The sequence below is a fragment of the Gordionus sp. m RMFG-2023 genome, chromosome 1 (assembly GCF_954871325.1).
Source record: "Gordionus sp. m RMFG-2023 chromosome 1, tfGorSpeb1-WG-v2, whole genome shotgun sequence".
Taxonomy (NCBI): Eukaryota; Metazoa; Nematomorpha; class Gordioida; order Chordodea; family Parachordodidae; genus Gordionus; species Gordionus sp. m RMFG-2023.
Window position 1 is genome coordinate 30254886 of NC_088775.1, and position 16757 is coordinate 30271642.

Below are 16757 nucleotides of genomic sequence, written 5' to 3' on the forward strand. Positions count from 1 at the left end.
ATATGTAAAGTATAAAATAACATATATAAAAATAAAATTTAAAAACCATATTAAAAATATTTTATTAAAAAAAATAATAACATATTAAATAAAATAAAAAGAAGTTAAAAATAGTCATCTCTCTCTATTGAGATTAGGAATTTTTAAAAGATTTAAAATTAAAACTATTCGAATGGGTACTTTGTTAACCTAAAAACCCTAAGATGAATGAAAAATTTCCTTTCTTATTAAACCAAAATTATGATTCCCCTTTCTCTCTTTTTGATGCATAACGATCATATCATTTAGCAAATTTTTTTTATCTAATTACATAGTCGAAAATTTATATTTTGTAGAAAAATATTTTAATATAGTCAAATCATTATTTCCATTCTTGCTAACATGACAATAAATATATTGCAAAATAGTCCATTTAAAATAAAAGACCTGTTCATTTTTATTAGGAATATTGATCTCGCGTATGAAATCGACGTTGTTCTTGGTCCTTCGAAGGAGATAAGGACTTATCGAGTCCTTCAATACGCATGCACATTTATAAGCCGTTGCCATTTGTATCTAAATTTGCATATTTATTTATATATAAAAACTTCCCTTTTGAGAAATGTTATTTGTATCGTCCAACCAACCAAATATCATGAACAATATTTAAATTATCAAAAATGTTCTAATCTAGATAAATTTCAAAAAAATATATATATATATTGGAGAATGTAGAATTTGTTTATATATTTTTTACAAATTAAATTATAACCTTCTCCCCTCCCCTTTCAAAAAATATTTAGAAATATTCAAATCGGGTTTACTTAAATTTTTTAAAAAAATAATAATTTATGAAGGGTTCAAAAAAAGCAAGATGTTAAAAACTCCTATAGAATATCTTAAGTTGTGGAAAGGACTTGAACATTTACAAATCTTTCCTGCAATAATGATTCAATTTATTTTTCGCAAATTTTTTGAAAAATGTTATAATATTGAGTAAATAATAGTAGTCCGATTATCATAGGGTTTCTAAAACTTGGGTTGATAAATTTTATGAAAAGAGTGCAATAAAACAACGCCATGTTAACTCTATAAAAACAAATAAGAGCTCTATAATAATTACAATTAGTGAATGTTACGGTCCGGACCGATACACTCGTATAGTACAGGATTATGGTCTTTTATAAAAAGATCGATCAAGAGAGTGGTCCTAAATAAAAAGACCGATCAAGGACCGGTCTTTCTACTTTTTTGGTATTTTAAAAATATTTTTGTTTTTACCTAATTTAATTCTTGTTTATTGGGACTATAAGTAAAATGCTTCTTTGAAAAACTTATGGTTTTCATATTGAAAAATAAAAATGAACTAAAAATTCACAAAATTAAAAAAAACTACTCTAGAAAAATAACAAAATAAAATATGCAAAAAAATAAGACTAATTGAATAATAAAGCAAGCTAAAATATTAATAAAAGATAGGTCAGGACTGCGGTCCCCGGTCTAAGACCAATAGGACCGGGCTGTTGACCTTCACTAATAATAATCACGAGGTGGTGCATTGTGTGCAAACCTGAGAGGCGCTAGCATAACCCCCGGATAAAATGGGGTTCGCTATGTTATCGGAAAAAGCTTTGAGGGTTCCGAGCTTTCCGGGGTACACGAAATCGAAAAGCGTCCATAATTCTTTCAAGTCGTTTTGCATGGGGGTGCCGGTCAAAATAAAGCGATGACTCTCGTAAAGCCGAGCTCCTGAATTAAATCAAATGAAAATTTTTTTTTTAGTATTGAATCGATAAAAACGGGGAAGTTGTGTAGTGTAAACATTATTTTGAAGAAAAAAATAATGCGCTAGAAAGAAGCTAAGGCTAAGTCTATACCAAAGAGTTCTTGTCCACACAATTTTAAAATATAGCAAAATTTTTCAAAAAATTTGAATATTTCGATCGTATGCAAATTAAAAAATTTTTATCGTCTGCTAACTAGTTGTATTAACTTCGAATCATTTTCGTATTTTAAAATTGTATAAATGTAATCTAATTAGAGCATAGAAAAAAATAGTTAGACCAAGGCGTAATTTATAGTAATAGCAATATTGTTCAAGCGATGAGTTATTTACAAAATCAAGCCAATAAATAGGTGTAGTTTATAAATGTCGAGCGTTATAATGATAACGTTCCATTGTTTGGGTTATTTCCAAAAATATTAACGCTTAATGTGTCATTGTAAACGTTATGAAGAATCAGCTGTGATTTCGATAGCTTTAAATAACGCAAAGCTTGTACACAGCGCGTTTATTATAAATTGGGTCTAATGCTCAATTACTCAAAAGCTTTGGTATGATCTTAGCCTACGGCTAATTTATAGTAAATGCATTATGTTCAAACGGTGAATTATTTAACGCAATGTTATTTATAAAATCAAGCCCATAAATATGATTAAACTAAATATGTTCGTTAATAGATGTCCAAACCTTTCTGCCATCTATGAGCAAAATTTCCAGGTTTGCATAATATTTTTGGCTAAAATATTGGGTTGACCATTTTTAAAACTCGAGCCGTTTAACAACACTAACCATAAGCTAACCACTAGCAGGTTCACGAGGTTAGTATCAGACCGCCTAATTTGGTAAAAATTAAAAAAAACTTATTGGCTACCTCGCGATTTCTTTCTTTTAGCCTTATATATCTTTTAAATCTTACCAAATGTGGTGGGTTTGGTTAAAATGAGTATTTCTCCTCATCTAATATAAATACTAACCCTTATCCTTGTAGTATAGCTATAAACTAACTACCAATGTGGTCCACAAGCTTTATAATATTCCTTAACCTGAACTGCAGTTAGGTAAAAAGTGATGTTAAATAGAATATCTAATCATCTAATATAGGGCTGATTAACCCTAGTTGACATCAAGCCTAATCATGAACCACACATCATAAAATCTAAAAAATCATCCTCTTGACACTAATAAAATCTTGCCCTTAGTCCAGTCCTAATATTTGCTAACTTAGTCCATACCTGATTTTTGTTAAATTAAAATAAATTATAATTGTCTTGGATAATATTTAATAGCACAAGACACAATTAAAAATATCAATATTTAGCAAAATTTGAAAATAAAATAAATTAATATTTTGAAATAATAATGCATTTAGTACAGAAGGAAAACAATGAATATATTAGCAATTTACAAGAATAAATAATTTAATACAAATTAAAAATGATATAATTAAATATTTTTTATATAAAATGCTATATTGAGTTAGATTTATTATTCTTTTAATAATGATTGAATAAAAATGTCATCTAAAATAATTGAATCGGTTCCATATTTTGCTGGCAAAGATTAATGATATAATTTTTCATACATAAAATTCTATATAAAGTTTTGTTTCATTAAATAATAATTATAATTACCTACATTGTTGCATAACAATGCAATGTTAAGTTATTCTTTTCAAAAGTTGTTAAAATTTTCAAATTCAATCATATAATTTTATATTTTCTTACATAACATTCAATAATAAGTTAGTTTCATTAATATTATTAATATTGTAATGTAGTTGCAAAAATGTAAGTTATTTCCTTCAATAATATTGATTATATACGAATAAATAATTGAATAATTTACATATTTTGAATGATGGAACTTTTCAAAATTTTGACAAAAAAAAATTCTAACATTTTATAAAACAGCTGATTAATAATTTTTTGGAAAACTCCTGTGCGCACAAATTGAACTATAATAAGAGTACCTTAAATCATCAAATATAACACTCATTACTTTTAGAATTAAAAAAAGAAAAGAATCTCTTTAAACACCAAACAAATTTTCTATCTTTTTAGCTTTGGTATTTTATTCCTCAGCATTTATAATTTTATTTTTTTGCAAATTTGATTGCAGCTAATGTTAGATGCCAAATTGTAATAAATTGTATTTATTATTTAAATGTATTAAATATATATATATATATAGAGAACATTCTAATGAATTAATAAATATGGTGTGATAATTTTAAATATAATAAAACGATATATTTTAATCCATGGTTAAATAGCTAATAATTAGTCGTTTTATTAAAATGGCGACACGTGGCGATTCTTTAAATGAAGATTCAGAAAATTGGCGGATAAAAGAAAATTGGTGGACTTATCTACGGTTAAATTTGATAAATTCGATGGCGAAAGAAATTCGATGGCGAAAGAAGTTCGATTTATAGATATTTTTTTCAATGGGAAGCCAGTTTTTGGTTAAAAAACGTAAACCCAACTGTGAATGTCAATATAAAGATATATTTTAACATTTTTTGGCAATAATTGAGTTGGTAGATCGTTCTTGTTATCCTGACTCGATTGAAACTTTATCTTTTAAGGAAATTAAAAATATGTTTTAAATTATTTAAACCGACGTCAACAACTTTTGCTTCTAGATTGATTTCATTAGACTACGGAAAACAAGTAAAATCATAACTGAATTTGCAGATAAAATAGAACAATTGGCAAGCGTTGTCAATATAATGCTATTGACGAGCGTTTGCGTGATCAGTTTATGGTTGACATGGAAATGCCGGGATTTGAAAGAGATCTTAGGACTCTATATCCAGACAGTCTTGATAGAGATAATAATGTATTGACTTTCCAATTTATTCTTGATCTGACAATCGCTTCTGAGCGAGCAGCAAAGAAATGGCAAAAAAAAATATGCCGGTTGTCAATAAGATAAATGATAATAATAATAATTATAAACATTCATTTAAAACGAATTGATAAAGGCTATAATAAAGCCAAGTATAATAATACATTTGATAAAGGAAATAATAAATATAAATATAATAATACCCTTGATAAAGATTATAATAAACTTAAATTTTATAAATGTGGGTTTATTCATAACCGAGAAGTGAGATGTCAAGCTACAAATGCAGCATGTAACAAATGTAAAAGAATTGGTCATTTTGTGTTTCTTGTAAAACAAAGAATTTAAATTATATAAGAGTGTCATCAAGTGATTCTATTCATAATATATGGAAGATTCAACAAAATCAAGATAATCGAGAAGTAAGAGATAAATGGGTTAGATGTTGAATTTGATTTTGACACTGGTGCACAGACGTCATTGATCGGAATTGATATATGGACAAGGGGCGATAAAAAAAAATTAAGCCAACCAGTCCATTGACTGCATATGGTGATCATCCGTTAGACCTTAAGAGCGAGCCCCAAGTCAATGTTAGGATTGGATCACGAAGGACCCTACCCGTGGTAATAATTAACACAACTGGGGTGCCTTTTTTCGGATTACTATGGATTATAGCATTCAATTTAGGAATGCCTCGTCAAGTTAGATTAAATAAGTGCACAATTCGATCAACACTATTGACAAAGAAAAATGCATGACATTAGATTCTAGAATTCTAGATTACTTTAATAAACATCAAGAAATTTTTGATGATAAGGTGGGACAACCGCTGTATCAAGATCGTTTCCAGCCCGTAGGGCACCAAGCAATTGAAATGGAATTAAACTGATAGTGGTTGCGGGAATTATAGAAAAGATTGATTCGAATATAACTAGGGTATAGTGGTCAACGCCCAACCATAAATATATGCAAGAGTAATGGCGAATTCAAATTTGAGCTGATTTCAAAGTTACGCTTAATCCGTGTTTATTGTATGACCATCATGTTATTCCTACCTTAGACGATTTGTTAGAGAAAATCCAAGGTGGTGATAAATTTACTACTGTGATTGATCTAAAAGATGCGTATTTACAGATGGAAGTAGAATCAGAATCTCATGAATTCCTAACGATAGTGACACAAAAGAGTATTTTCGTTACCGACGATTGCCTTTTGGTTTGGCAAGTCCACCTACCATATTCCAGAGATATATGGAAGATTGCCAAATGGTGTCTACTTAAATGACGTAATATTTCTGGTTGAAATGATGAGGAGCACAAAAAATTTGCGAATCGTGAGACGGCTGGTCCTAAGAAGAAATTGACGAAAGTTAGATTTTTACAAAAATCGGTATCATTTTTAGGGGTGATTATTAATAAATTCGGTATACATCGTAATCCAGAAAAGATTAAGGCTATCCGAAATGCACCAAACCTAAGAATATACAACAACTTAGATTTTTTCTAGGACTTGTGAATTATCGCTCGAGCAATTTTATTGGTATTGAAAAATTTTATTCATTTATTTATGTTAGAAAATTTTTACTTCGAACTGATCACAAACCATTAGAGCGATTATTTGGGGAGAAACGCGATCTACCTAAAATTTCTAATAATCGTTTGACACGTGGGCTTGGAAGGTGGCTTCTTATGATTTTACAATAGAATATAGACCTGGTAGTAAAAATGTAATCGCCGACGCATTATCAAGGCTTCCGATATTAGATATGGAAGAGAATCAAGATTCTAAACTTGGAGATTCGAAGTATTAATTTGAATGACATGCAATTGTCAGAAAATATTCTACAAAAAGAGTCGAAGCAAGATTTTATATTAAAAAAATAGCGCTGCACATTCATCAAAGTTGGCGAGTCATAAAGATAAAGAAATTGTTAATTTCTATAATCGAAGGGAAGAGCTTTCTGTCGATCGTGACATTAAAGAATGGAATGGGAGATTGGTTATTCCTGATAAATTAAGAAATGCAGTGTTAGGAATGGTTCACCGAGGACATCCTGGAGAAAATGTAATAAAATCTATTTTTAGATTGTATTGTTGGTGGCCCAGATGTGATATTGATATAGAAAATTTTATCAAAATATGCTCTAGATGCCAGAAAAATAGACCTGGAATTCAAGAAGTACCTCTGTTTTCTTGGACTGTAGGTAAGGAATTTTATATTAATTTTGCTGGACAAGTGGATTCGCGATATTGGCTAATTGGTGTCGATTCATACTCCAAATGGCTAGACGTTGATCTAATGCAGAATATCTCAGCTGATGCAATGATTAAACGAATAAAAAAATGGTTTGCAAAATTATTCAAAACAATAGGGCAAAGGTTAGGATTAATCACAGGTGATCCGAAAGAAGGTTTCTACCTCCGCCAAAGGATTTCAATCGAAATCTGCCGTTCAAACTGTATATCCATTAATGGGTCATTAAGCCCCGTGGACCACACCTAATTAGATATCATTCTTTTTTTTTCTTAATTTCCCTTCTTTTAATTATATGTTTTTATATTGATTTTTTTGTTTTCAATATATATTTTTAATTCAATAGTGTATATAAATGTTCATGTTTTAATTTTTTTTACCGAATAAAATTTCCTTCCCTATTTAAAAAATAAAACGATATATTTTAATCCATGATAATTTTCTAAATAGCTAATAATTAGTCGTTTTATTAAAAGCCAAATAACCTAACTAGAATCGACTCCAAAATGACTTAGATATACTTCTTTAAAAAAATATATATAGTTACGCGTTATTTCCTCCAAAAATTATGAGTGATATCTAATGCTGCGTTTATAGTAAGCACGATTCGCTCAAGCGATGCGAAATTTTTCGCTGCGCAAGTTACAAAGGCAAGCCAACAATAGTTAGTATAAATACTGAGCGAAATGATAAAATTGTGACAGCATTTTACGTATATTTTAAAAAGTATTATAGAGTGACGAATCAGCTGGGATATCGCGTCTCTTGAGCAAATCGCACTTACTATAACCGAGGCGTTACGCTGAATTTATAGTAAACGTGTTATGTTAAAATGTTGAATCGTTATTTTTTTGAAAGTGATAAATATTTTATATAATATTCTAAATATCATATACCTTTTTATCTACTTTGGTATTATTTTTATCGTATCGCATATAATTTTTTTATCATAGCATTGCAACATATGTTTTTCATTTTATCATAGCGTTATCATCTTATCATCATAACGTTAAATATTTATAAATATAATCATATTTATTGGCTTGATTTTGTAAATAAAGTTGGGTTAAATAACGCACTATTTGAACAAAACACCTTCACTATAAATTAGCCCTTAGGCAGGCGCGTAACCAATGGGGGGAAAGGGGGAAATTTCCCCCCCCCATCGCAAATTTGACTATTTTCATAAATATCATTTTGAGCTAATAAAAATTTTACCCCCACCCCCCAGACCCCCCCCCCCCCACAAATCAAAATTTTACAAATATTTGAATATCAATTTTCCAACATATTATTCAAAAATATTAATAAAATGTAAAAATATTTAGTCAAAGAGATTGAAATCAAACGATAATTTATAAATAAGGCTGAGCATGAAAAAAAGTAATGTGTCGTTAGCAGCGATAGCATTATTGAATTCAATTGATCAATCAGAGTTTATCATTGCTGCTAGTTGCATCAATAAATTATTTTTAGCTCACTACTTTGTAGAAATTTACAAAAACCAAATTTAGATTTGGTTCAAGTTATTGATTTGGCGGAAAATATACATGAACAGGTAGATACAATAAGAATGAATGTAGATAAATATTTTCATAATATTTATCTAGACGTTGAATCGAAGGCTAAATTTTATGATATAATACTAATTAAACCTCGTCTAGCACCTAGGCCATTTTTGAGATGAAAATAAATATTGGCTCAACTGAAGAATATTCTAAAATATCCATTTTCATCCCATTCTTAGATACTTTTTTATAGCAAATAAAATTACGGGTTTTAGATAAAAAACAAGTCTTTAGCAATCTTCAAGTTTTATTACCCAAAGATCCTTCTTCATTTTCTAATGCCACTATTGGTAAAATTAAATATTTAGAAAAATTTTATTCCTATGAGATTGATACTGAAATAAATTAAATCAGTGAATTCGAATTGTGGTATAAATATTTATACGTTTAGCTATTTTACCTGAGCATGCTATTGATGCGCTCAATCGGTGTAAAGAAACCTTGGCTCAATTTCCTAATATTTCGAAGTTGTTTTATATTCTTGCATGTTTGCCTATTACAACATGTACGAATGAAAGGACTTTTTCCAACTTGAGAAGGTTGAAAACATATTTACGAATTACTGAATCTCGGCTAAATGGGTTAGTTCTGTTAAATATACACAGAGATTTGGTTCCAAAGACAAACGAAATAATTAAAAATCTTGTATTTGATAAGAAGTTTAAAAAAACTTGTTAATTTAATTATTTTCTAGTCAATATTTTAAACTACTATTAGTATTTTCAATAAAAAAAATTATATTCTACTTATATTGTATGAGAATTTAAGCTGAGGCTAGTTTTTAAAGCAAATTTTATAAAAAAAATGACATTACACTTTATTTCAACTTTACATATAAATAAACCTTTACATTTAAAAAAACTTTATTAAATATAATATACCTAACTTGAAATAATAAAAAAGAGGCTTGTAATATCCTATCCATAAGCACGAATTAGTAAATAATAGTTAAAAATAGAAATTTCCCCCCCCCTATAAGAAAATCCTGGATACGCCACTGCCCTTAGGTGAAAACCATACCAAAGCGTTTGAGAAATTGAACATTAGGCCTAATTTATAATAAAAGCGCGGTGTTATAGCGTTGCATAATTTAACGCTATTAAAGCCACAGCTGATTCTTCATAGCGTTAACGACACATTGAGTGTTAATATTTTTTGAAATGTTATCTAAAAAATGTGGTGGATATTAGAAATGTATGATTACAATTATTTTCAACTTAAATATTTGTTTAAAAGAGTTAAAATTGAAATCAAAATTAAGTGGCAAAGATATATCCACCTGACACCGAACAATCAAATCATACATTTCTATGTATGAAATAATTGATAAACATATTAGAGTAAAATAGTCAGAAAGGAAATCGTGCCGAAAAATATTTGAAGAGAACAGCTTACTAAAAAATATTTTTAACTGTAAAAAATCGAACGCGTTTGTCAAAAAATAAATATGGTTTCCTTCAAAAATTGCCTAAAAAATATTAGGAACGCCATTCACAATAATTTTTTTTCAAAAAAACGAATTTTATAAATAATTTCCCTTTGGAACGCGTTCGTTGTTTAAAAAAACTTTATAACCGGTTACCGAAATCTAGATCGGCATGATCTGCAATCATTTTGGTAGCCTTGCTGACTTGCGATTCCGGATTCCTGATTTTGTGACCTTCGTCTAGAAATATGTAATACCAAGGTTGGCACAGGATTTCTCGATGTAAGACCAGGTTCGAATATGTGGTTAACAGGATTCCGCCGTGAACAAACACATTTTTGATCAAGTGTTGCCATTTTGACTTAGAACTACGGTTTCCTTCTTTGCATGAACCTTTATAATATTTTTTTAAAAATTGGATACTAATAATTTAAAAATCTCGATTTTTTGAATATTCTAAATAAAAAAGTTGATTAAGAGCTGCATAAATTGTGTGCCCTCTAAAATATGCCTATGATATTCATCTCAGCATTGCAAGGCCAACATAAAAAATTTTCAAATTTATTTTTTAACCATTAAAATATTATGCTTAAATAAACTTATAGAAAAGCTAATAATTTTATATATTTTTTATTCCATCACGTTTGTTATCGCTGGATTGACGTTGAATTCAATGATCATCCCCTTGTGTCTCATAAATTTAGATTAATCCTTACAAGTAACTATAAAATTACAAAATTGAATTTATAATTATTTTTCTCAATAAAGAATAAATATAATACTATTCGTGTATGTTTTACATTTATTCAATATGAAAATTGTATTATTATTTTAAAAAAATTTCTACACCAATTCGTACTGCAATTGATGATGGTAGCTAAAAGTGGCTAGCTGGTGGCCACAGATAGAAAATTTTTAATTTTGTAGTTCCCTAATCCCAATAATAAGGAGAAAATTATCGAGTTAATTGACACTGGCAGAATTACATGAAAATAAAAGTAATTTATTATATCATTATAGCACTTGCACAGGCGCGTACGCAGCGGGGGGGGGGAAGAGAGACAAATCCCCTCCCCAAAGCCAAAAAAAGATGCCGGATTATATTTTTCAAAAATATTTTTGTTAATATTTATTTATATTTGTTAATATTTATTCCTATCTCATATATATATATTTAATTACATTTATTTATCACATTTATCTAATATGTTATTTTATCAATTTCGATTTCAAGTTTTCCTTGGCGTAATTTACCTATTATTTTCAAATTTTAGTGGCGTATTATTTATCTAAATTTCTAGTCAAATAATAATATCTCTGAAACTGCTTGTCCAACCGGGAGAAAGAAATTGCAAGCTTGCCCAACGAGATCGAGTCTCCGCCATCAAGCAGTAACAGCTTTTATGGAGTTAGAAGAGCTGATTATTAATGCTATTATTGAAATATCACAATGGCTTGAAAGAAATATTTCCTAAGAAGCAAGAAAATTATTGGATTCAATACTTTTTTTAAATTTTTTTTCTCATTGAATGTATTATTTAATTATACAACTATTTTATGTAATACTTTTCAAAAACATGACGTTGACTTGATTAAGAAGATGAGAATAGCGGAGAGCATTTATTAGAACTCAAGGAAATTAGAGCTAATGTTGATGAAGAATTTATTGTTGAGTCAAAAGCAGAGCTATACGTGTTTAATATTTGCCCACCTCGACTTGCAGCAAGCAAGCTCATCGTCAAAACATTAATATAGGATCAGTAGAAGAGTATTATAAAACAAATGGCCCCTCTCTTATAGTGCGCACAAATTGAGCGTTGCAACGCTCCGTTTTAAAATCTAATAATGAATTTTAAATGGTATTGTGCAAATTGTTTTTTTTACGGCAAGCGTTAAAAAAAAGCAATCTGGTTTGATTTTTATTGTGCTTTTTTATTTTTGCGGGAAAATTTAAAATGGATACAAAATTGTAAATATAAATTTATCTCATATATTAATTGATATTATAACATTTAGAATATATAAATTGATATTTATAATTGAATATATTAAATGATATTTACAAAAACATTTTGTAACTGTTGGAGATGAATGATATGGTCTAGAACCAGCAAAATCTAAACCATAAAAACTCGATCTTAGTGTTAGATGGTTTAACTAACATTAGTTTAAGGTAAATATATGGTTCCATGTCAATTCAGCAAAACTTTTATCGAGAATGTCGTTTATCGCGAAACTTTTATCGCGAATCCATAATAGCGAATACTATTCCGCGAATGCAATATCGCGAAACAAATATCGCGAATTTTTTATAGCAAAACCTTTATAGCGAATATATTACCGCGATACAAATATCGCGAATTTTTTATAGCGAAACCTTTAATGCGAATACATTACCGTGAAACTTTTATCGCGAATCAATAATCGCGAAAATTTTATAGCGAAACCTTTATCGCGAAACATTTGAAGCGAATACATTATCGCGAAAATTTTATAGCGAAACCTTTAAAGCGAATACATTACCGCGAAACTTTAATCGCGAAAATTTTATAGCGAAGTTATTATCGCGAAACCCAAATCGCGAAGACAATGTAACGACAATTATTTCGCGAAACATATATCGCGAAGATATTATAGAGAATTTAATATCGCGATAATTGCTAATAATGACTAATTTATTTTGAATCATTTTTTTATAATTATATTATTTGAATAATATTTTTTTAATTCACATAGTTCGTAATTTTCTTTTAAACTTAAAAAATTTACATAATGATTAATAAACTAAGATCTGGTTTATGAAATTTGTTATTGAAATACACTTTTTTCGCTATCCTATCCTTTCCTTCGAAGTTCTTATTTTATAATAATCGCACACAAGGAACTCCGCTTTATCAATATATTAATCATTGAGTTTATTAGTTAAATCTTGATATTTACTGGCGAAATTGATATCTGGGTAGCATTCCTATTTATTGTCTGATGACTTAATATTTATAAATTTATCAATCAATTTTGGCCAGGGTTAGCAAGTCAGTCAATTGACCAGTCAAATGACTAGATTTTGACCGGTCAATTGAACGGGAGAATATTTGACCTGGTCAAACAAATATTCTATAAGATCTGAATATAAAAATATGTTTGAAAAAGAAAAAACGATATAAATACATGTGAAATGTGATCACAATGCTTATTGAGTTCCTAATATTAAGGAGAGCATTTTAATCATAGTGAATTTAATGAAGTATGTAATATAATAAAAGAATTAGGCATACAAGGTGGTGATCAAAATATTTCAAGTTATATCATAAATTTCAGAAATAAAAGCGGCTTGTTTAATAGAAAATCATGGGGATAGCAGTAACTTCCATAAGAAACAATCAGATTTCAATCTCAAGCAGTGGAATTAGCTTTGACCACCATGGCCATTAAGAAATCTGACATTACTAACAATTCCTAGATCTACTTCTTCTTCAGAAAGAAATTGGTCGATTTGTGTCAATAATCTTACTAAAACAGAAATCGATTGAAGATTTAGACAAAAAGAAAATTGATTAAAAAATAAGAAAATGATGATATTCAATATAAAATAATATTTATTTGATTTTAACTATATTTGACCGGTCAAATGCACAACCGTGGTTTTAGCAGTCACTATTCTTAAACAGTGTAGATGAATAAAGTCTACAACATTACTGTTTAGAATATCAATTTTGAATGGCAATTCAAAAATAAATTACATCTAAGTGAAATAAGGGATTTCCCCAATTTAAAATATTTATTAATCTTATTATTTTTTTATAGATATCTTTTTATCTTTTCTGTTTATTTGGAGGGGGGGGGGGCGTGATAAAAATTTTAGTATAATATCTCGGCATTAATTTCAATTAATTTAAATATAATATTTTGATATAGGTTCTTATTGAATCTTAAATAATTTTAAAATATAATAAAAAAATAGTTACACTAAAAATTAACAAATAATTAATGACATATTTGATAAATTATAACTATTTTTAAATAAAAGTATCGCCGAAATTTTAAAAAAAAATTTTCTTGTCTGGCTGGTGCCATTCCTTTGGTTATAAATTATAAATATTTTCGCCATTCTTTCCTCTTTATTTCGGAGCCTTATAAAATATGTTATCAAGCAAAAATAAGGAAATCTTAACCTTTAAAAATTATTTGTTCCGCCTGGATAAAGTAGTCTCAGATACTAATTATTATAGATGCATTAATCAAGATATTTTTAAATGTCCCGTACGACTTACAAAAAAAAATGGTAAGATAAAAGATAATAAAGAAATACACAATCATTCAGAAAATCCAATCGAAATGTAAACCAAGAAAATAATCAATTCAATTAAGAATGAAGCTTTGAATAATACTATGGAAACTCCAAACTTTATTGTGGCGAAACACGTATCTCAATTAAGTGATTCCATATCAATGGCACTACCATCACCAAAACTTATGAAACAAAACCGAACGCGTTCAAACAGTTTTGCACCTCCGAATCCTAGCAGCCTTATTGAGCTGGAAATTCCGCATGAATATTCAATTACAGATAAATATGAGGATTTCATACTTCATGATGATGTTCCGGTAAGATTTTCTATAAATTTTTTGAACAAATATAACTAAATCCTTCATTTTTATTGCGATAAGCTGCCCAATAAGAAGCACTTATTATAATTGCTTATTTATTTATCATGTGTGTCAGGTTCCCGACCGTGTTAATTTATACAATTCATGGGATTAGAAATAATGTTTTACCTCTCATATATATATTGACCAATAGAAAGGATTATGAAACTTATAAAAGAATATTTACTATTATAGGTGACAACTTATCAACTCCAAAAAAAATTATGACGGATTTTGAAATGGCCAGTGTAAAAGCTTTCAATGAAGTGTTTCCCAGTTCGCAACACAAATGTTGCTATTTCCATTTTGGCCAACCCTTTGGCGAAACATTCAAAAATATCCAGAAATATCGCAGAAATATAAAACAGATGTGGAATTTAATATACAACTTAGAATGATAGTTTGTTTGGCGTTTGCGCCACCCTTAAATGTAGTTGAAACATTTGAATTACTAATAAACTCCGAATTTTATTCTAATAATCAATTGTTACCAGCCTCTAATTGAAACTTTTGAAAAAGCTTATATTGGTAAAACGTTTGGAAGAGGCAGACTACCTGCTTTGTTTAATATTGAACTCTGGATTGTTACCAATCAACATTGAACGGGGAAGCGAAAACCAACAACGTGGTTGAAGGGTGGCATAGATGCTTCAGTTCCCTCCTAACAAGTTATCATCCAAACATGTGGAAATTTATATCAAGTTATCTATGTATCTATTATTTTAAAATGATTTAAAAAGTATAAAGATTTACTAATAAACTATATAATTTTTTCTATTAAAAAACAACAAGGGTTGACAGAGTTAAAAAATGCTCAATATGATTCTGGTGAAACACCCTCTACCCCGAGAAAAAATTATCGAAATCTACATGCGAGAATAGTAACAATTGTTTCTGACTTCGAAAATCGATCAAGATTAGATTATCTTAAAGGAATCGCTATTAATATAACATTGAATGTTTAATTTTTTAAATTCTTATCTACAATAATAAAATTTTGTTTGTTTTTATATAATAGTCTCAAAATTTTTATATTTTCATTATTTTTTTATGACAAAAATATAGGAAAGTCTACTTTGGTATAAAATTTAGCTAGTAACATAAGACTCATTCATCAAGATACAGATTTTATGAGGTATTTACAAATTCTTTTATATGTGACGCAGTCTTTCTCTACCACATCAATCCCACGATTAGTTTTTCAAAAATAACTACCTTTCGTCATGCATTATAAAATTATTTTAAAATTCATATTCCTAGCCCTTGAGTCATATAGTTGTTTACCTTTACAAATATGATCATTTTTGATGAGCAACATTATTAGAAAAATACTATTATAAAATAATACTCAAGTATTACATTAAAGGGCAAAGTTTAAAACGAAGATTACATTTTCCTTTTATTTATTAAAGCATGTAAATTTATATCGGGGTGTTTTTGTCTGATGTTTTTTTCCATGGTTATTTTTAACCAGTCTTTGTTCAAATCAGTGATTCTTTTAAAATTTTACACTTCAGTTATATATTAACAAACAAACTATTGGTTTAGACGATATGATATGTCAATGCTCTACTTTTTCCTTCACATATTCAATAAATAAAAAAATCATTTTTTTAAAAACTTTTTATAATGAAATTTATTTTTTAAGGATATAAAAAAATATGACCTAAAGGGATCTATTAAAATAAGATAATACTTGCTATACCATTTCCTATTTTAACTTAAGAAAAGGACTGCGGAGAATATAATCAGGGGCTTGTATACATATCTATAAATGATATCAACCCTCTCGAAACTTTTAACCTCCTACCAAATATAAATAATTAAAAAAAGAAAATACCTTTCATCCCTTTCCAATTTTTCAAATAATGATAATTATTTCATAACTGGTTGAACTAAATACGTTAAAACATTTCATCACGATTATTTCGACATCCACAGATAGTACATTCATTGCCTTCTTGCAAGAATTATGTATTATATATGGCATATACAGCCAATTGGTATTAATTCATTTGTGCTGCCTCAATTCGGTAACTTTAGTTTTTGCCAAAATTTACAGAGGCATTATCAGCGCAGAATGTAGTATATATGGCATATATTACAGAGGCATTATCAGCGCAGAATGTAGTATATATAGCATATATTACAGAGGCATTATCGGCGCAGAAAGCTGGCATGCAAATCATTGATAACTCTGAATCAGCTATATTTACCCTTATGTGGCTAGCTACATCGTTGGATTTTT

The 16757-nt window shown here is 28.7% G+C and overlaps 1 protein-coding gene across 1 annotated transcript in view; it reads right to left on the minus strand.

Annotated features, from left to right (window-relative positions):
* The window catches only part of LOC135931731 (DNA excision repair protein ERCC-6-like), a 56224-nt gene that overhangs the window by 25987 nt on the left and 13480 nt on the right, over positions 1-16757 (minus strand). Inside the window, exons 5-7 of the mRNA XM_065469008.1 lie at positions 10019-10255; positions 1550-1728; positions 427-555 (exon numbers count right to left, since the gene is read on the minus strand). Of these exons, the coding sequence (XP_065325080.1) occupies positions 427-555; positions 1550-1728; positions 10019-10255 (545 nt within the window). The remainder of the gene's footprint in view (positions 1-426; positions 556-1549; positions 1729-10018; positions 10256-16757) is intronic.